This window comes from Chrysochloris asiatica, unplaced genomic scaffold, assembly GCF_000296735.1.
Source record: "Chrysochloris asiatica unplaced genomic scaffold, ChrAsi1.0 scaffold00028, whole genome shotgun sequence".
NCBI lineage: Eukaryota > Metazoa > Chordata > Mammalia > Afrosoricida > Chrysochloridae > Chrysochloris > Chrysochloris asiatica.
In genome coordinates, this window is record NW_006408546.1 from 19,665,448 (window position 1) to 19,684,185 (window position 18,738).

Below are 18,738 nucleotides of genomic sequence, written 5' to 3' on the forward strand. Positions count from 1 at the left end.
CTTGTGCTTAGCAGCTCAGTAAGCTGATCCTACAGTGCCACACCAGGCCTCAATTCTGGCAGCAGTTGTCTTTAAAGAGAGTAAGACGGGAAGAGGAACTAAGAGAGACTCAGCGGCTACTTGAGATAGCTGAGTTGTTTCAGGATTTAAAGAATGAGAACAAAGACTGTTAATGATAAGAAACAGGAAATGTGGGTGGATAAACAGGATGGAGTCACATTACCGGTGGTCTCTTCAGCAGAAAGAGAAGTTTCGGCTTGATACATAAGAAAATTGTGAAAATGAAACAGTAATTTACTCAGCAGAAAGGGTAAAACCCAAGATTCATTACCTACGTAACCTTGGTAAATCCTTTCTAAAACGGGACTATTCGTGCACCAATGTCAAAACATTTCATCTTCATGTTTACATAAAAAGTAAAGCACTGTATGAATACGTGAAAGGCATTATAATGATTACTCTCTGAAGATTTACAAAGCATTCTTCCTCATAGAAACTAAGTTTGCCTGTTTTACTTGACTTCGTGGCGTTAAGCTGCTTCCTCACAAACACAAAAGCCGGCTTCTAAGCAGGTGTAAGAGATCTTGTGTTGGACTGTGGGAAGACAATGATACTTTGGCCATCATCTACATGTGGAACTACATTACTAGATGAATGGAAAACAGAGGGACATCTCTGATAAAACGGCTAAGGATTAAGAAGGTCTTTGTTGGAGGATGTACTTCTACATGCAATGTATTTCTCAAGTTATATAACACTGTTCTGGAAAGAGCACTGGTAGTGCTGTACGGTACGTACTGAACTGTTAATCACAAGGTCGGCAATTCAAGCCCACCAGCCACTCCACTGGAGAAAGACCAGGCTCTCTAATCTCATAAAGATTTACTAACTCAAAAACCCTCTACTGAGTCGCTGTGAGTGGAAACCAACTCAATGGCACCTAACAACAATGTCTGCAAAGTTCTTTATAAACCACAGAGTCCAGGATGGCACAACCCTGATGGGCTGTAAATGACGATAAATCTGAGGCGCTGGCATGGGACAGTAGGCAAGAGAGCCATGATAACACATTTGTACCACGGCCACATGAAGACCTTGGTAGGTACAGGACAGTTTTACTTTGAGAAGAAAAAAAAAATTAAGGTGTAAAAAACATTTGGTAAAATAGTATCAAATAGTTTCCTTGAGGAAGGTGAATGGATGCTTTTTCCTTTCATTCTTAGATTTATTATTTATTTTCTAATTTTTATGTGGTAAAAATGTTGTTTGTATAATAGCTAAAGGGCTTAAAATCAATGACAACAAAAGAAACAATCCTTTATTAAATCACAGCGGTCCTTTAAAAGTCCCATTAACCAAATTAACTGCTGCTGCTGCGTGTGTCACTTCCAACTCATAGCGACCCTGTGTATACGGTTTCCAAGCGTAGTGTTACAAGCCAGGCTGCTAACCTCAAGGTTAGTAGTTTGATATTACTAGGCCTGTCGTGCGAGAAAGATGAGGTTTTCTGCTCCCGCAAAGATTTAAACTAAACCCTAAACAGCAAGCTTCCCCACTGGTTAATGCTGAGAGGTCATACCCAACACAGGAGAAAACCATCAATTCACATCATCGTTCCATTTCAAATGGGTCCATTCATTGAGTAAACACTGAGGGATAAGTGGTTCATGGAAAATTCCAACAATGGGCAACTAATGACGCACATAATTAAAGAGGCAAATGACCTGGTTATGAATGTCCTCCTTGCTCTTTTTGTTTTTTTCCAACTCTACTTTTAGCATCAAAAATGGTTCTTTAGGATGTGAGGTGTTTGGGTGGCTGGTAAATGGGTCACTTTATTAATTAAGAAAAGTCATAGTGAGGACCTTGTTAACCCTATTTCATCAAAAAGGCTAATTACTGTGTGAAACTGATCTCAGTATCTGTGCTAAGAATGTGATCCAGGACTCAGGAACAAGCCATTTCAGATAATGATTTACCAGCCTTGGGGCTTTGGAGCCAAATGGAACAGCAATACAGTTTTTAATGACAAGAAAGACGTTTTCAGGGATATAAAGAACTTGAAGGTAATAGTAGTTCATGGGAACATAGCCATTATAAACAACCACATACCAGAACCCAGGCCTCTTGATTTACAATCCATTACTTTTGCTACGGACACGAGAACAACTCTTCTTGCTAGACATCTTAGTGTAAAATCACCAGAGGATGCATATACATTCATGATGGGTAGTGAAAACAAGAGGTCATTATCCATCATGAATATAGATGCAAAAGACAAAAAAAAAGCTCAGATGTAGCAAACTAAGAAGCCCCAGTAGTGTAGTAGATTATGAGCTGGCCTGCAAGGTCAGCAGTTCAAATCTACCAGCCACTCCTGTTAAGATTTACAGCCCTGAATACCCTATACAAGGTTCCTATGAGTTGGAATCGACGTGGTGGCACACAACCACCAACAACAACAAATAGCAAACTGACACAAAAACATATAAAAAGGATAATATATTATGTCTAAATGATGTGTGCCCAAGGAACACTAATATTTGAAAAATCAATTGATGTAATTTACCATGTGAACAGTCAAGAAAAATCTTATGAACCACCCCAACTGAAGCAAACAAAGCATCTTACAAAATACATATATAATGCTGATAAGCTCTCAAAAAACTGAGAACAGAAGGAAACTCCCTCAAGCTGATAGAGAACATCTAAGAAAATACTACAGTTAATATCAAATCTAATTTAGAGAAACTAAGTGTTTACCCCCTCAAATCAGGAATGAGATAAGAATGTATGTTCCTCAGTCCACAAAGACAAATAACCCACTTTGGTGAGTAGTAACTGGAATCTTACAAGCTCATGAGTGACCATCTAAGGTGAAACTACTAGTATTACCCTCTCAAGAGGAAAGAAGAGTGATAAAAATTTGGAGCAATCAGTCCGATAAATTAATGGAACATGTGAACATCAGTATGCAGGACCCTGAGACCAAAACAACCACATGCTGCCCGGCTGCCACTACCAATTGCTCTAAAAATGATCTTATTAGAAGGTTCCGCATAGAGTGAAAAAATGTGGAACGAAACTCAAAATCGTAAAACAAAAACAGGCTTACTGGTCAGAGACTGGTGGAACCCCGAGACGATGACCCTTGGTCACCCTTGAGGTCTACAAGTGAACTCATCCCCGTGGTTTAATTTTCACCCAAGTAATAGATAGTCTATGAAGTCTTGGTGTGGCACTGTGAGCTAATGCCCTGGACTGCAAGGTCAGTTTGCACTGCAAAGTTGGTGGTTCAAACTCACCAGCTGCTCCTTGGAAAACCTATACAGGATCTCTATGAGTCAGAACCAACTCCACAGCATTTAATGACAACAACAGCAACAACAACATAAGGGAGACAACAACACTAGTGAGGAAAGCACACATAAAATGGTCAACCATTCAAGATCAAAAGGGAAGCATTTCCCCAAGGGCAAAGTTCAGAAGGTTGCCAAAGGAGGAGGAATGGAAACAAGAAACACAGAGAAGAAGAGGAAGTAGGATCAATGATGTCACATGGGGGGATGGCACACCTTGAGATGAAACAAAGTGAATGATTTGTTGAAATGTTTTAATGGCTAATCTTCTCTATAAGTCTTCACTCAATTAAAAATAAAAAGTTTTCCTTCTTCTCCGAGAAAACAGCAAATGGCGGATGACACTGGCGCTGCAGAAGCGGAGGCTTCGGTAGTGGTCTGTGGGGCTGGGATTGCGGATGTGGCCGAGGTGCTCACTGAGGCAAAGCCAAGGACAAGGAGTGGCTCCCTGTCACCAAGCTGGGTCATCTGGTCAAGGACATGAAGATCAAGTCCCTGAAGGAGATTTACCTTTTTCTCCCTGCCAATCAAGGAGTCTGAAATCATTCACTTCTTTCTGGAAACGTCCCTCAAGGACGAGGCTTTGAAGATCATGCCTGTGCAGAAACAGACGCGCACTGGCCAGCGAACCAGGTTCAAGGCATTGATTACCATTGGAAACTACAATGGTCATGTCGGCCTAGGCATCAAGTGTTCCAAGGAGGTGGCCACAGCCATTCGCGGGGCCATCATCTTGGCCAAGCTGTCCATCATCCCCGTGCAGCAAGGCTACTGGGAGAACAAAATCGGCAAACCCCACACAGTGCCTCACAAGGTGACCGGCCGCTGCGGCTCTGCCCTGGTGCGTCTCATCCCTACATCCAGAGGCACTGGCATCATTTCAGCCCCTGTGCCCATGAAGCGCCTGCTGATGGCTGGTATTGATAATTGTTACACCTAGGCCAGGAGCTGCACTGCCACCCTGGGCAACTTTGCCAAGGCCACCTTTGACACCATCTCCAAGACCTACAGCTATCTCACCCCTGACCTCTGGAAAGAGACTGTGTTCACAAAGTCTCCCTACCAGGAGTTCACTGATCACCTTGTAAAGACCCACACCAACAGTCTCTGTGCAGAGGACTCAGGCTCCAGCCGTGGCAACCACATAAGAAGCTTTGATAAAAGAGAAATAAAAGTGAATTCAGACTGAAAAACAAAACAAAAAAAATACATAATAAGTTTTCAAAAAACACAACAACAAACAAAAAAGATCGTACATTCTTACTGTTCTGAAGGTTGGAGACAATGCAATACAGGAAGAAACATAAAAAGCATAAAGGTTAAACAAAAAAGAGTAAAACTGTCTTTATTCACAGACAGAATGACCCTAAGGGGCCCTGGTAGAATAGTGGACTATGAGCTGGACTGCTAACTGGAAGGTCAGAAGTCTCAAACTACCAGTTGCTCCGTGGGAAAAGATGAGGATTTCTGCTCCCAGAAAATTTACAGCCTCAGAAACCTTATTCAGGGCTACTATCGGTTGGAATCGACGTGATGGCACATAACCATAATCACCCATGTACACAGAAATCCCACAGAATTTATAAAAACATTACAGTGATTAACTGAGTGAATCACCACCAGAAGCCTTTTGTAGTACCAATTCTCAAAATGTCATCTTTTCATGCGGGTAGAAACACAAAAGTGCTGGAGACCCTAAAAATACATGACCCAGAGCAAAAAAGGGAGGGGTGGCATTGGTTTCCAAATTCCTTATAAAGATTATTCAGGAGACATCAAGTCAGAGTGACCAAGAACTGCCAGTTTTGACAATGAAATCACAGCCCAAGGAAAATAAGAGTCTATGAATGCTGCTCACTTTCCAAGGTCACACTTTATACCTAGAAGACTTGGACTGTTTCCATTCCCGGACCCCACGAACCATCTTCCATTTACAACTCTAGCCCTAATGTCAATACAGAACCTAGCAATTTCCAGCAGTGTTAAAGAAATCAAAGATGTGCTCCCATACTTAAATGCTGGAAAAGGTATATGGCCCAACCTGGCTTGTGGGGCAAAAAAGGTATCCCAGAGGGACAAGACTCAATAGATGGAATCTGGCCTTTGCTTTCCCTGTCACTTCTTCCCATGCTTGTGTTCACACTGAGATGACAGTCCCATTTTTTTCCTGGCTTTGATGCAGGTAGGTCTGTATTAGCAGGAGTGGACGGCCCAGGTTTGGAGTCACTGTTTACAAGGGACCTACAATCCTGCTTTCAGAAGACAGAAACAGAGTTTGTGATATGACTTACCTTATGGCACATGTAAGATCCACCTTTCTTCACCCGGTCTTTCCCAGAAGGGGGTCCTTTCTGTAGATGAAAACAAGGGATTAGTCCAGAGAGTATGGCTGGCCCTCACACAGTGGGACAGAGTTCATTCTGCTCCAATTCTCTCAAGTTGTCCACACACCCTCCCAATTGGCCACCTCTTCAAATTCTATCCATTCTCCAAGTAGCCCCATTTTGGTAAAGTGTTTCTGGCTACAGGAAACAGTCTTGCCTCTGAACCTCAAGAGCAGCCCTTGTCTAGGTGACAGCACTTCTGACATCACCTTTTCAGGTTGAGATGCAAATTCACCCTGCATTATACTTGGTCTGCTCAACTAGAAGGTCAAATCCTCTTTGAAGGATACATTTTTGTAAGTCTACTGTGCAACACCTAATCAACTCGCTGCTGACTGAATGAAGGAATGTGGGTGCTTATTTATTTTTAGTTCAGCTTTATTAAAGAATAATTTACATACAGTCAAATCAACCCTTTGTAAACACACAGTTCCTATGAGTTTTGACAAATATATAGTCATTGGTAACCACTACCACAATCATAAGGAGCTCTGATAGTTTAGTGGTTACTAGCAGAGCTGCTCATCTCAAGGTCGGCAGTTTGAAACTATCAGCGGTTTCATGAGAGAAAGATGGAGCTTTCTGCTCCCATGAAGATTTACAGCCTCAGAAACCCTGTACAAGTTTAGGAACCAATTCGACAACACACAACCACCACAATCAACATGTAGAACATACTCTTTCCCCCCCCGCCTAAAAAAAGACTTATGTAGTGCTTACTATGATCCAGGCACAGGTCTAAGCACTTTGCAAATATTAGCTCATGTACTCTTCACGACAGCTCTGGGGCAAGTTAAGCCACAAGTGGCAGAACAAGGACATGTACCCAGGCAGCCTGGCACCAGAGCCCACACTCTTAACCACTGTGCTCCCAGTTATGGACGACAAGGAGGCAAGAATTCCTTCTTCACTGTAGTAAGAACTCAAATCCATACACATGGAGCCCAAAAGGAAGCTGTCTCTCCTAGGAAGGGCTCTGAATAAATGTGCACTAGAAATGCACACTCCAATGCTTTAGTTGCTAGGATGCGAGCTTCTAAATAAGTTAAGTCAAGCAAAGAACATCTGACAGGTCCCAAAAAGCTTCCACAAGGCAAAACTGTTATGAAGAATCTGAGAATTTTTTTCTTTCCTCCTCCTTTGTTGTTCAAAAGACCATAACCACATAGTTGACTGCTCTGTGCATACTAAAAACAAGGAGCAAGTTGAACCAATCTCCCTCCTATCTAAACTTTCCTTTTTCTTGGCAACAACTTACTGTCAAAGAAGCATGTTTTCTCAAAGCACAGCTAACACGCTAACTTGTAAAGGTCAGGAGGCAGAGTTTCATGTTGGCTCCTAAGCACTTCCAGGTACTTGGTCCAAGACTAAGCCACCAACTACTTTTCATTTCACGAGTTTCTCAACAGTGCTTCATGTTACACTAATAAACGTTCATTGACTGCAACCGGGAAAGTTGCAAATGTGAAAAGCTGTGTGTGAAATAATGCCTAACACACAGAACAGCTTTGTGCCCAGGAATATCTGGACTCCCACAAACTCAGAGTTTATTATTCTATGAAAGTAAGATAACCAGCAAGCATCCACTGCAGCAGAAGTGAACGAATGAATATGGATGCAGCTGTTCCACACCATGGCACACTCCACTACAGTAAGTTTCTGGCAGGGGAATTCTTGCCATACCCCGCTGCAGGTGGCTTTCTGCACGCTGAATGACACTCGGTCAGGTGACCGCTTAAATTCTGAATAAAGCCTCTCGTGGTATCTACTCTTATGTGAGAATTAATTATATAGTCAAATGAGATCCAAGAATAAGAAGTTTGCTCGCAATGGGAAAGAGTGAGAGCAAACTTTGTGTCCGTTCATCACCAGGTCCCTTGAACAGAGGCTACAGGAATCTGTCACTCATTTAAGCGGCACAAACACTAACGAGATCAGTCTGTGCTGACACAAGTCCAGCTTTGAATACAGTCCTCAATCTGGGTGACCATTCACTAGTCCTTATGAACAAGACTATTTTGGCTAAAAAGCAGTATGACATAGGATTAGTTTTAACTGCTGAAAATGGTGGTCACTTTATCAAAAAAAAAACAAAAACAACAACAAAACACCCAGAAATGTCTCCATTTCTACAAGGAGATTTCAGAAACTTCATGGAAAATGGGATGTAAAGGTAACGAAATTCTTCAACAACCTTTTGAAGCCCCCTTGTGTTTGTCAGAGTAAAGGTCAATTGTTGTGGTTGCGGTTTAAAGTGCCATTGAGTCGGTTCTGACTCATAGCGACCCAAGAACAGGGTTTCTGAAGAGCAATTGGTAGATCTGAACTACCAACCTTGTGGTTTGCAATCCAGGTCTTATCCCACAGCATCATACCAGGAGTCCAAAGGTCAACTGGACAAGATCAATATTGCCTCTCATTATCAAATTTAACTGGAGGTTAAACAACTCAACTGGCCACTGTCAGTGGTATTAAGATGGTTCGCCCTCTGCCCATATATAGTCAGAGAGGCTACCCGTGCTGCCCTTCAACTCCACAAGGTGCATGAGAGTTATGGAGAAGAACACATCAGAAAAGAGACTGTCCTTACAGAGAAAAGAACCCATGTACATGTTGTCTCCAAAGGTACTACCACCTATATATGCTCTGCTCCCACACACACTAAGACAGAAGCAGGTCTTCACGGATGACTGCAAGAGACAGAAACAAACACACCATTTCTAAGTGCTAGGCCCAATCACCTCAAAAGCCAGAGAGCACAGATGAAGTTCTCAGGAAAAGAGATGATGACGAGGTGATGCTCTGAGTGTTTAGCAGAGAGAAATACACAGCCATCTCAAACATGTGGAAAAGGCATAAATACAGTCTTTAACAATGAAGCAGGTCCACAGTAGATGATCCGCATGCACAATTTACTGAACTAGGAGTAAGCTGCAGGAAGAGGGCGACCAAGCTGCTCAGGGCTACCAGGGCACACTTCACAAGAACTCTAACAATGATAGTTTGTGTAGTCATAAGAGACATGTCCTCTTCCCTCCTTATCACACCCCGAAGACACTGACTGGGAAAGCAAGAGAAGGGACAGAGAGTTTGACAAAATTTCATCAACCCACAGCACTAAGGTACCTTTAAAAACTATGTATACAATGCACAGTATAGAATACAACGTAGCCCTTAAAAATAACAAGAATGAGAGAAAAGGGGGTTGGAATGAAAAGAAAAGGAGAAGGAGGGGGAGGCTCATCTGTGTGTAGTAAACTAACAGTTTTACTTTGAAAATGACATGGAATCAAGGATTTACTTTGCCTTTATTACACAAACTCTTCCTCAGGAAAATGAAAAGAGTTAATAAACTAATGTTCTTTATAAAAGAATTCCAGATAATGAATGCAGAAAGAGCAAGAGGCTTAGAATAGCAGTGTGTTTTTTTTTTTAATTTCTAAAGAAATCATGGTTCTAGGCAATGATTATCAATGGTTGCTCAAACCACTGACAGAAAACCTGATAGGGAACTTTGTAATAGATGGACAGGCTGGCACCGTCTGCATTTATGCTGGCCAATCTTAAAATATGGCACTGTGGGTAAATGCACAGTACTGCAAAGTCAGTCTGAACCAAAAGGTCAGTGGTTTAAACTCACCAGCTGCTCCTCAGAAACCCTATACAGGGTTGCTATGAGTTGGAACAGAATGGACACCACTCAACAACAACAATCCTAAAATTACAATAAAAGCTTCAAGCATATACTCTATGCATGCTGATGTACACAGCACTACAAAAGCATACACTCTATGCCTCCTGATGTACACAGCACTACAACATGTCCTAACCCCTACATACACACACTCATACAAAACCTAAATAGCGCCAAGGCTTTATATCTAAATACAAGTTAGTAATAGATACAGGAGTTTGAAAAATCAGCTACGTAACACTGCACAGCTATAAACAGCAAAACCAGAGAATGGAAACATAAGGGGTAGAGAGAGGAGGAATTTAAAATTTGAGAAGCACACAATACTCTGTGAGGGGTAAATTCTATATGTCTTGTGATAGTTCTTGTCCTGGGATACCTTTCCAAGGATGTTTGTAAAACAAACAGTCTTAGAAGATGGCAGAGAGCAGGTTTGTTTCCTGACCAGAACAATAAGGACAATGACAAAGGTTGGGCATGTGTGTTAGCAACCTTCTTAAAAGACAGGCTTTCCTGTGCTTGGGGTTCCTCAGCTGTGGTACTGACCCAGTTTCATCCCTATGAGACTCAGGAAACAAGGAGAGTCTCATGTGACTATGTGAACCTGTGGCCTGCTTTGCTGGGAGCGGTGGTGGTAGTGGTGGTGGTGATGTGCTGTGGAGTCGGTTACAATTCATAGTGACCCTGTATAGGGTTTCCGAGACTGTAAGTCTTTACAGAAGCAGAAAGCCTCATCTTTCTCCAGCACAAATGCTGGTAGTTTTGAACTGATGACCATGAGATTAGTAGCCCAACGCGTAACCACTGCGCTACCAGAGCTCCTTGTGCTGTGAGTAGTAAGTAAAATTTTCGTTGCTGACATTGATGAAAAGGTGACAGGCCAACTAGCTACTTTGCAGACGGAAATCTTTCAGAGCCATCACAGTCTTAGTCATCATCCTTTGTGGCTGTAGTTAGAATCAACTCAACAGCAACCAACATTTTAGGATTGTTTATGTCTATAATCATTAAGAATGGAAGAGATCCATTTTTGTGTCCATTTCAAAAAAGAAGACACATGATCAAACAGTATCATTAAGATCACTTTAATTCAACAATGGTTACAGCAGCACATCTACAAAGAGCTGCCAGAAATTCAAGCTGAATTCAGAAGAGGACCTGGAACTAGGGTCTGATGTCAGATGGATCTTGGCTGACAGCAGAGAATACCAGAAAGAAGTTTCCAAGTTGATTATGCCAAGGCATTCTACTGTGTGGGTCATAGCAAATTATGGATAATGTTGCAAAGAATGGGCATTCTAGAAAAGTCATTGTGTTTATGAGGAACCTGTACATAGATGAGGAGGCAATCCTTCAAACAGAGCAAGGGGATACCAAATGGTTTAAAATCAGGAAAGGTGTTGTCAGGGCTATATCCTATAACCATACTTACTCATTCTGTATGCAAAGCATCTGAGAAGCTGAGCTATAGAACGGTACATCAGGATTGGAGGACGGTCATTAACAACTTCTCATATGTAGATAATACAACCTTGTTTACTGAAAATGAAGACAACTTGAAGAGGTCTTGCTGATGAAAATAAAATAATATAGCCTCCAGTATGGATTACAACTCAGTGTAAAGAAAACACAAATGATCGCAACTGGACCAGTGAACAATACCATGATAAATGGAAAAAAGAATGAAGTTGTCAATGATTTCACTTTACTTGGGGCTCTATAATCAATGCTCCTGGAAACACCAGTCAAGGAATCCAAGGACATACTGCAAAAGACGTCTTTAAAGTATTAAAGATAAAGTGAGGACTATAGAGGTTCCTGGCCCAAAGCCATGGTATTTCAATCACCTCAAATGCATGTGAAACCTGGGCAATGAGTATGGAAGACTGGAAAAAAATTGATGCAGCATTTAAATTTTAGTATTTGCGAAGACTAATATTGAAGTACCAGAAGAACAAACCATTCTGTCTTGGCAGAGGTACAGCTCCTTGTAAGAGTGGATCAAATGTCATCTCAGGCACATTGGACACATGGTCAAGAAGTCTCTAGAAAAAGGCATCATCCTTGGTAAAGGGTCAGCAAAGAAAACGAGATGGCTTGACACAATGGCTGCAAGGCTGTGCTTAAACAACTGTGAGGATGGCAGGGGCAGGCAGTATGTTGTTCCACTGTGTAGGTAGTCACTATCATCTATGAAGAATGTCAATATGTACTTATCTTTTTTTTTTTTAATCGGGTTCATGTCTTTATTGGGTTTTGGTGTCAGGTTAAAACTAGTCTCGTAAAATGACTGGAAGGCATTTCCTTTTCTGTTTTCTTGAAGAAGCTGAGTAGAACTGATGTTAATTCTTCTTTAAACATTTGATAGACTTCTAAACCAACTAGACTTATTTTTTGGAGAGTTTTTTAAATTTCGAGTGCATTTTCTTCACCATTATAAAATGATTCAAAGTATGTGCTTCTTATTGGGTGAATTGTGGTAATTTCTGTTTTTCAAGGAAATGTTCATCTCATTTGTCCAATGATGGTCTACGGAGCTGTCAGTAGCATTTCCTCATTATTTTGATGTCTGCAGGGTCTGTGTTGATATCCCGGTGTCATTTCTATTTACTTGCTAAGGGTTTCTCTTTTTTTCCCATTGGTTTCAAGTATGTTTCTAATTGTACTTTGAGACATTTTTTATTATGGCTGCTTTAAAGGCTTTGACAGATTATTTGAACATCTCGGTCACCTCAGTGTTACCATCTATTACTGTCTTTCATTCTGCCTCGTATCTCCTAGCTCTTATGATGATAAGTGTATTCCAACTGAAACTGAGACAATTTCTTATTATGAGACTGGGTTTTACATTAATGTTCTGTTTCAGTAGCTTTATCTGATATCACGCTGGAAGAATTGCAGGGGTTCCGTTTCTCTAATGCCAGGTGGAAGAATTCAGGTTCCCCATTTGACCTCTTCTGACATCTTATGGGGTCCTTCTCATTACTTCTGGGTGAGGGGGAGTTACACTGTAGTGGGGTGGCCTCGACACTGCTGGGCAGTAATAAAGTCCTTGCTCCACATATGACATTAACACTGCTGGAGAGTGGTGTTGTTATTGCTCACTGTCACCAAGTCAGTTCAGACTCATAGCGACCCTGGATAGGGTTTCTGAGGAGAAGCTGCCTACCTTGTGGTTAGCAGTTCAGTGCTTATCCTACAGCGCCACATCAGGACACAGCACCTCAATATATTCTCACAGGGGTAGAAGACTAGGCTCCCCACTCAGCCATTGTAGGCAAGGGTGGAGTTACAGTTTTCCTGCAGTGTTTAGACATGCCTTTCCTCCTCCTCTGGCTACACATCCATCGGCATTTCCGGGTTGCTAGGTTCTTGTAGGATGTTGTTGTTGTTAAGTGTTGTTGAGTTTGTTCCAACTCATAGCGACACAGCATAGGGTTCCCAAGGGGCAGCTGGTGGGTCTGAACCACCAACCTTGTGTATAACAACAGTGCTTATCCTACAGTGCCACACCAGGCCTTCATAAAATTCACCACTGTGTCATTCCTGGGGTCCTGAGATCCCTACTCACTATGTATTCCTTCTACCTTTCACACTGTTACTCTTCTTTTATATATAATGCCCAGACTTTAATTGTATACAGTTGTAGGAATACGGAAAAGAATACCAATTTCCTTTTCCTACAAGAGGAAGTTAAACCTCTTTATGCATTAATTTTCTTGGTGAAAGTTTTTATTCTGAGTTAAGTGACGGTTTACAGAGAGGACAGGTTTACATTCAACAGATCTTACACTTTGTAACCATGCAACAACAGTTAAATAATAGGGAAAGCTTCACGAATTTGCATTTCATTCTTTCATATGCTTATCTCTGTATTGTTCCAATTTCAGTACATGTGCTGCCAACGTGAGCACCCTATGCATTCATTTTAAAGGATAGTTTTGCCTGATATAGAATGTGTGGTTGACAGGTTTTCTTCCTTTCAATATTTTAAGCGCCTCCATTGTTTCTAATGAAAAATCAATCTCTAATCCCACTGTCATCACCCTGTAAGTGATGACCTGTTCTTCTCTTAACTGCTTTTAAGATTCTGTCTCTGTCTTTCAAAGAGTCTCAATGATTTATTGGGGTGTACTTCTCATCGTGTTTCTCCAAATTGAGGCTTAATGAGTTTCTCAGTTATGTAGGTCAGTGATTGTCATTAAATTTCGGACATTTTCAGATTTATCAATATTATGTATGTAGATATAATGCAATCCAATTAAGATTCCAACACCATTCTTAAAGAGATGGAAAAACTTAATCACTAACTTTATATGGAAAGGTAAAGAGACCCCAGAGAAGTAAAGCATTACCAAAGAAGAACAAATTAGGAAGCCTCTCACTTTAGGAACTTAAAAAATACTACATAGCCACAGTGGTCAAAACAGCCTGGTACTAGTACAATGAAAGATACATAGATCAATGGCACAGAATTGAGAACACATCCACCTGTGTTCAGTTGATGTTTGACGAAAAATCAAAATATATTAAAAAGGGAAGAGACAGTGTTTTCAACAAATGGTGCTGACAAACCTCAAAATCCATGTGCAGATGAATGAAGGAAGACCCACATCTCACCTCATATACAAAAACAAACTTACCAACACAAGGTCTTGGAAGCAACAGACCATTTCTGTTCACACAAAGAAATCTTAGTATTAATCTTCTGGATTTCTGTTTGCAGCTTTTGTACGCTCTTATTTTGTTTGTTTATTCCTGTTGTGTTTTCCTGAATTCTTGACTTTTTTGTCACTCTTTGGAGATAACTGCGTATCATTCTCTTGAATTCTTTTTCAGGTAGTTCCAATGCCTTTTTTCAAAATTATTTTTTAAAAGACCATACTTATTGGTCAGAAAGAAACTGAAGGAACTCCAAACCCAAGACTCTGGCCCTCGACTACCCTTCATGTCTGAAACAGAACTCACCCTCATGGCTCACTTTCCAACCAAACAGTAGACAGGCATACGGGGTGAGGGTCTGGGTGGGGAACAACAGTATTAAGGTATCCTCACAAGGTAGTGGTCAATCATTCAAGATCAAAAGGGTAACATTTACCTAAGGACAAACTGAGAAGGGATGGGTAGGAGGGTGGGATGGGAATAGGAACGACAAGACAGAGTGGGATAACTGTTGTTGCATGAATGTAAAACTGATGATCATGTCTATAAACCTTCACTCAACTCACAATGAAAAAGTTACAAAACAAAACAACTCATCTCTCCCTGTGCAGAAGAAAGAAGAGTGATGAAAACTGAAGAAGCTTGGGAGTCACTTAGTGCAATGGACTAACGGAACACGTGAACATCCATCTCTACAACCCTGAGACCAGAAGAACTAGATGGTGCCGGCTACCACTATCAACTGTTCAGAAATGGATCACATTAGAAGGACCTGGATAGAGTGGAAGAAAAGGTGGAACAAAACTCCAAATTGTAAGAGAAAAAAAAGACCAGGCTTACTGGTCAGAAAGAGAGTGGAAAACCAATGATCCTTGGTCACTCTTCAGGTTTGGAAGTGAATTCATCCTTATGGCTCAATTTTCAGCCGCTAGGTAGGTAAGTATACAGAGGGGACAACAACACTAGTGAGGTATGCTCACCATGGAATGATCAATTGTTCAGGATTGAAAAGGCAGCATTCAGTTAAGGAAAAGGTAAGGAAGGTTGGGAAGAGGGTGGAATGGAAATAAGAATTACAGGGAGAAAACTGGATAAATGATGTTACATGGAGAGCATTACAATCATGGAACGACGTATACGATCTGTTGAATGTAAAACTGATGATCTGCTCCGTAAACCTTCATCAATTCACAATAATAAGTGCTCTGTCTCTACCCCCTTTCCACCTTAGACTCATACTGCACATGTTTCAGAATGATATTGAAATGTTTGCTATTTTCACACAAGACTCTGTTGATTGCTCTTCAAATTTTTTCTGTTTTCTCTTACTCTTTAAACTGACAAATCCTTTCTTTGACCATTTCTGATCTGCTGTTAAGTTCATCTAGAGAGATTTCACTTTGGTTATACTTTCCAATTCTAGAAACTTCATTTGGTAGTCTTATTTCCATTTGTCTGGTGGGATTTGCTACTTGTTGACTAGTAACATGTTTTCAACTAATTATTTGAATAAAATTTTCTTTAGCTCTTCAAATATACTATGTGCCTTGGTGTGGCATTACAAGATAAGCCATGGACTGCTAACTATAAGATGGTGATCCATATGCCACTCTCAGAAACCCTATACAGGGTTCCTATAAATTGGAACTGACTAGACAGCACACAACGACATGGTCTGAGCCCATTCAGTGTTGTTTCTTTTTCATCTTTTTTCTTAGTATGGTTAACTTTCCTGTTTCTTGCTTGTCCACTACATATTAGTTGAAAACTGGACATTTAGTTCACTTTGGAGGAGAATATTGAAAGCGCCATGGGCTGCCAAAAGAATCAATAGATCCATTTTGGAAGAAGTAGAGCCGAGCACTCCTTGGAGGCCAAGATGGCCAAACTTCCTTCTCTCATACTTTGGACATATTGCCAGGAAGGACCAGTCACTGGAGAAGGATATCATGTTTGGTAAGGTGGAGGGTCAGAGAAAAAGATGAAGACTCCCAATGAGATGGATTGGCCAAGCGGCAGCATCGATGGACTCAAGCGTGACAGCAGTAGTGAGGTTGGCCCAAGATCAGGCAGTGTTTTGTTCTGCTGTGCATAAGGTTGCTATGAGTTGGTACCAACTCGATGGCACCTAACAACAACAACAACAACAAAATGTAACAATTCTGGACTTTAATTATTCGGAGGATTTTGATTTTTTTTGGTTTTTCTAACTTACTTGGAATATGTCTCTCAATGGTCTGTACCCAGTAATGTCTCTGATCAACTTCTTTACTGTTATATTTTATTTTGATATTTTATCCTGGGTCTTTGGTACAACAAATACCTATGCTAAATACAGTGACTGAAGCAGATGATATGCTAGAGAACTTGAGACTAAAGCTTCCACTTTTTGCCAACCAAGATGCATGGATGCACTACCACCATTTACAATGGCAGTCAATCCTGAGCCTCTCTTGGCCTTCATTTCTTGCTGGACTCTCCAGAGTCTGCCTCACTCATGGTTAGTTTATCAGATATCCAGAGTAAGTTTATCACAGTCCCCAATAACTCTCTTGTTTCCATGTTCTCCCTATTAAATTTCTGACAGGTCCACCACCCATTCCAAATACAGAATGCAAGCTTGGAGGAAATGTCATTCATAAGACATTCTAAGCTGAATCTTTTTTTTAACCTGGCAAGGCCACCATCTGCCCTAAGTCAAGTAAACCACGTTTGGCCATAAGACTGCCAGTTGGCACCAATGGTCCTAAATTGAGTGGATTGGTGGCTGACAAAGCCAGGTAGCAGGATGAAGATACTGGGTCACCTCAGGCAAGAATGCCACAAACTCCTGCCTTTGGTAATTTCAAATGCCTGAATGGGTTGGCTTTTATATATATATATTTTGTTGTTGTTGTTCAGTCTACTGGATTAAAGTAGATGGATGAAATGTTAATGTGGTCACTTTGTAATGTATTCACTAGGCTGGACAGAAGCTCATTTTCCAGAATCCCCTCCCTTTACGTTTCCGGTTGGGGTGGGCTACTGGAGGCATTGTGCAAAAGATTTGGAAAGAAGAAGCAAAGCAGTAGCCACAGTGCTCTGACACTCAGAATGGTGGGGCAAGGGCACCGGGAGGCCTGCAGCTGCTCCCACCTCCCCAAGACCCTCCTTGAGCTTCTCTGACTCCTGGGTGTATTTGTATTTAGCTCTGCAATGAAGTAAACGGCACTCACACCACCAGAGTTGCAGGGAGAGACCAATATGGGTTCCAATCTGTCTCTGTTCATGTTCATGGGATCCCATCAACTCTAGGGCACCCCAACAGCTTTCTTAACAGAATTCACGCTCCAGCATCAGATATATAGCTTTACAGCTACTGTGTAAGGTCAAATCCCTGCAATTTCCCTATTACATTACACACACACACACACACACACACACACATTTGACACACGCTCATATATACACACACACACCCTTAGTAGTTCTGCTTCTGACTGAACCTAGACTGATACAGGGGTAATAACTGTCTAGGCTGAGATATGGGTACATAAATAAATTCTCTTGACATTTTATATGTATCTTAACGTTTCCATAATAAAAGTTTAAAAATAAAAACAGGCACCCATATATGCTAACATATGCACAGACTCTCTGTACCAAAATAATCATTAAAGAAATATTAGCAACGGTGGCCTGAGGAGACAAGAAAGGAGGGCAGGGATACAGTGGGGGTACATTTGTACTTTTTGAAATTCAGTCATGAATGATCAATTCATCTTTTTTTTTTTCATTATTAAAAAGAAGAACAACACACATTCACTTTAATATATAGTGAATATAATATAGTGAAATACACATTCACTTTAATAAATAAAGGTTCTCCTTCAGTGACGCTCAGAGATAATACTTTATTAAAGTTTAAAAGTATTTTTTACAATTTTACGGTTAATATTGCCTCACTGTAAACAAGTCTGACCAGCAGCATAGCACAACACATTTTTCAAAGCAGTGCCCAATGTCAGCCTCTGAAAAAGGATGAACCACCACAATGCAGGCTGTCCTCTCTTTCCCCCAACATTCTTTAAGGTTGGCGGTTCAAACTCACCAGCCGCTCCTTGGAAACCCTATACAGGGTCACTGTGGGTCAGAACCTATTCAACGGCACTTAACAACAACAACCCCTATAACAATCAGGTCTATGAGGAAACACTCTTGTAGCACTCCAACACGGGCCGATTGTGAGCCTCCCAGCTACTGTCAGAGTCGGGCAGGCTCGGAAAAGAAAGTCTTTCACCCCAAGAGACTACTTAGATTTACAGAAAAGGCAGGAGCAGAGGATTTGTTCCGGATGGCAAGATTTCACTTGTCTGAACTCAGAAGGCGCCTCTGATGTCAGCTCGTCCAGAGAGCACCTCTGAACCCTGTGGGTCTGAGAAAATAGAAATACGATTTCTGGAACTTTTTTCAAGGCTTCAAAGAGACTTTTAAAAGATCTCATACATTTTTCTTTGCAAAAGCTGCTCTGGCTAACCAAAACGTACTTCATAGGACCCCGGTTTTCCCACGTTTCCCACATCATTTCTCATCCCCACCTTCCATATGCTTAAGTTGAGTCTAGGGACAACGAACTTCATATACCCTTCCATGAGACATT

General features: G+C 41.2%; 1 protein-coding gene across 1 annotated transcript in view; it reads right to left on the bottom strand.

Moving 5' to 3' along the window:
* SUMF1 (sulfatase modifying factor 1) overlaps window positions 1-18,738 on the bottom strand; it is a 129,402-nt gene that overhangs the window by 4,360 nt on the left and 106,304 nt on the right. The window contains exon 8 of the mRNA XM_006846620.1: window positions 5,651-5,710. Coding sequence (XP_006846683.1) covers window positions 5,651-5,710 — 60 coding nt within the window. The remainder of the gene's footprint in view (window positions 1-5,650; window positions 5,711-18,738) is intronic.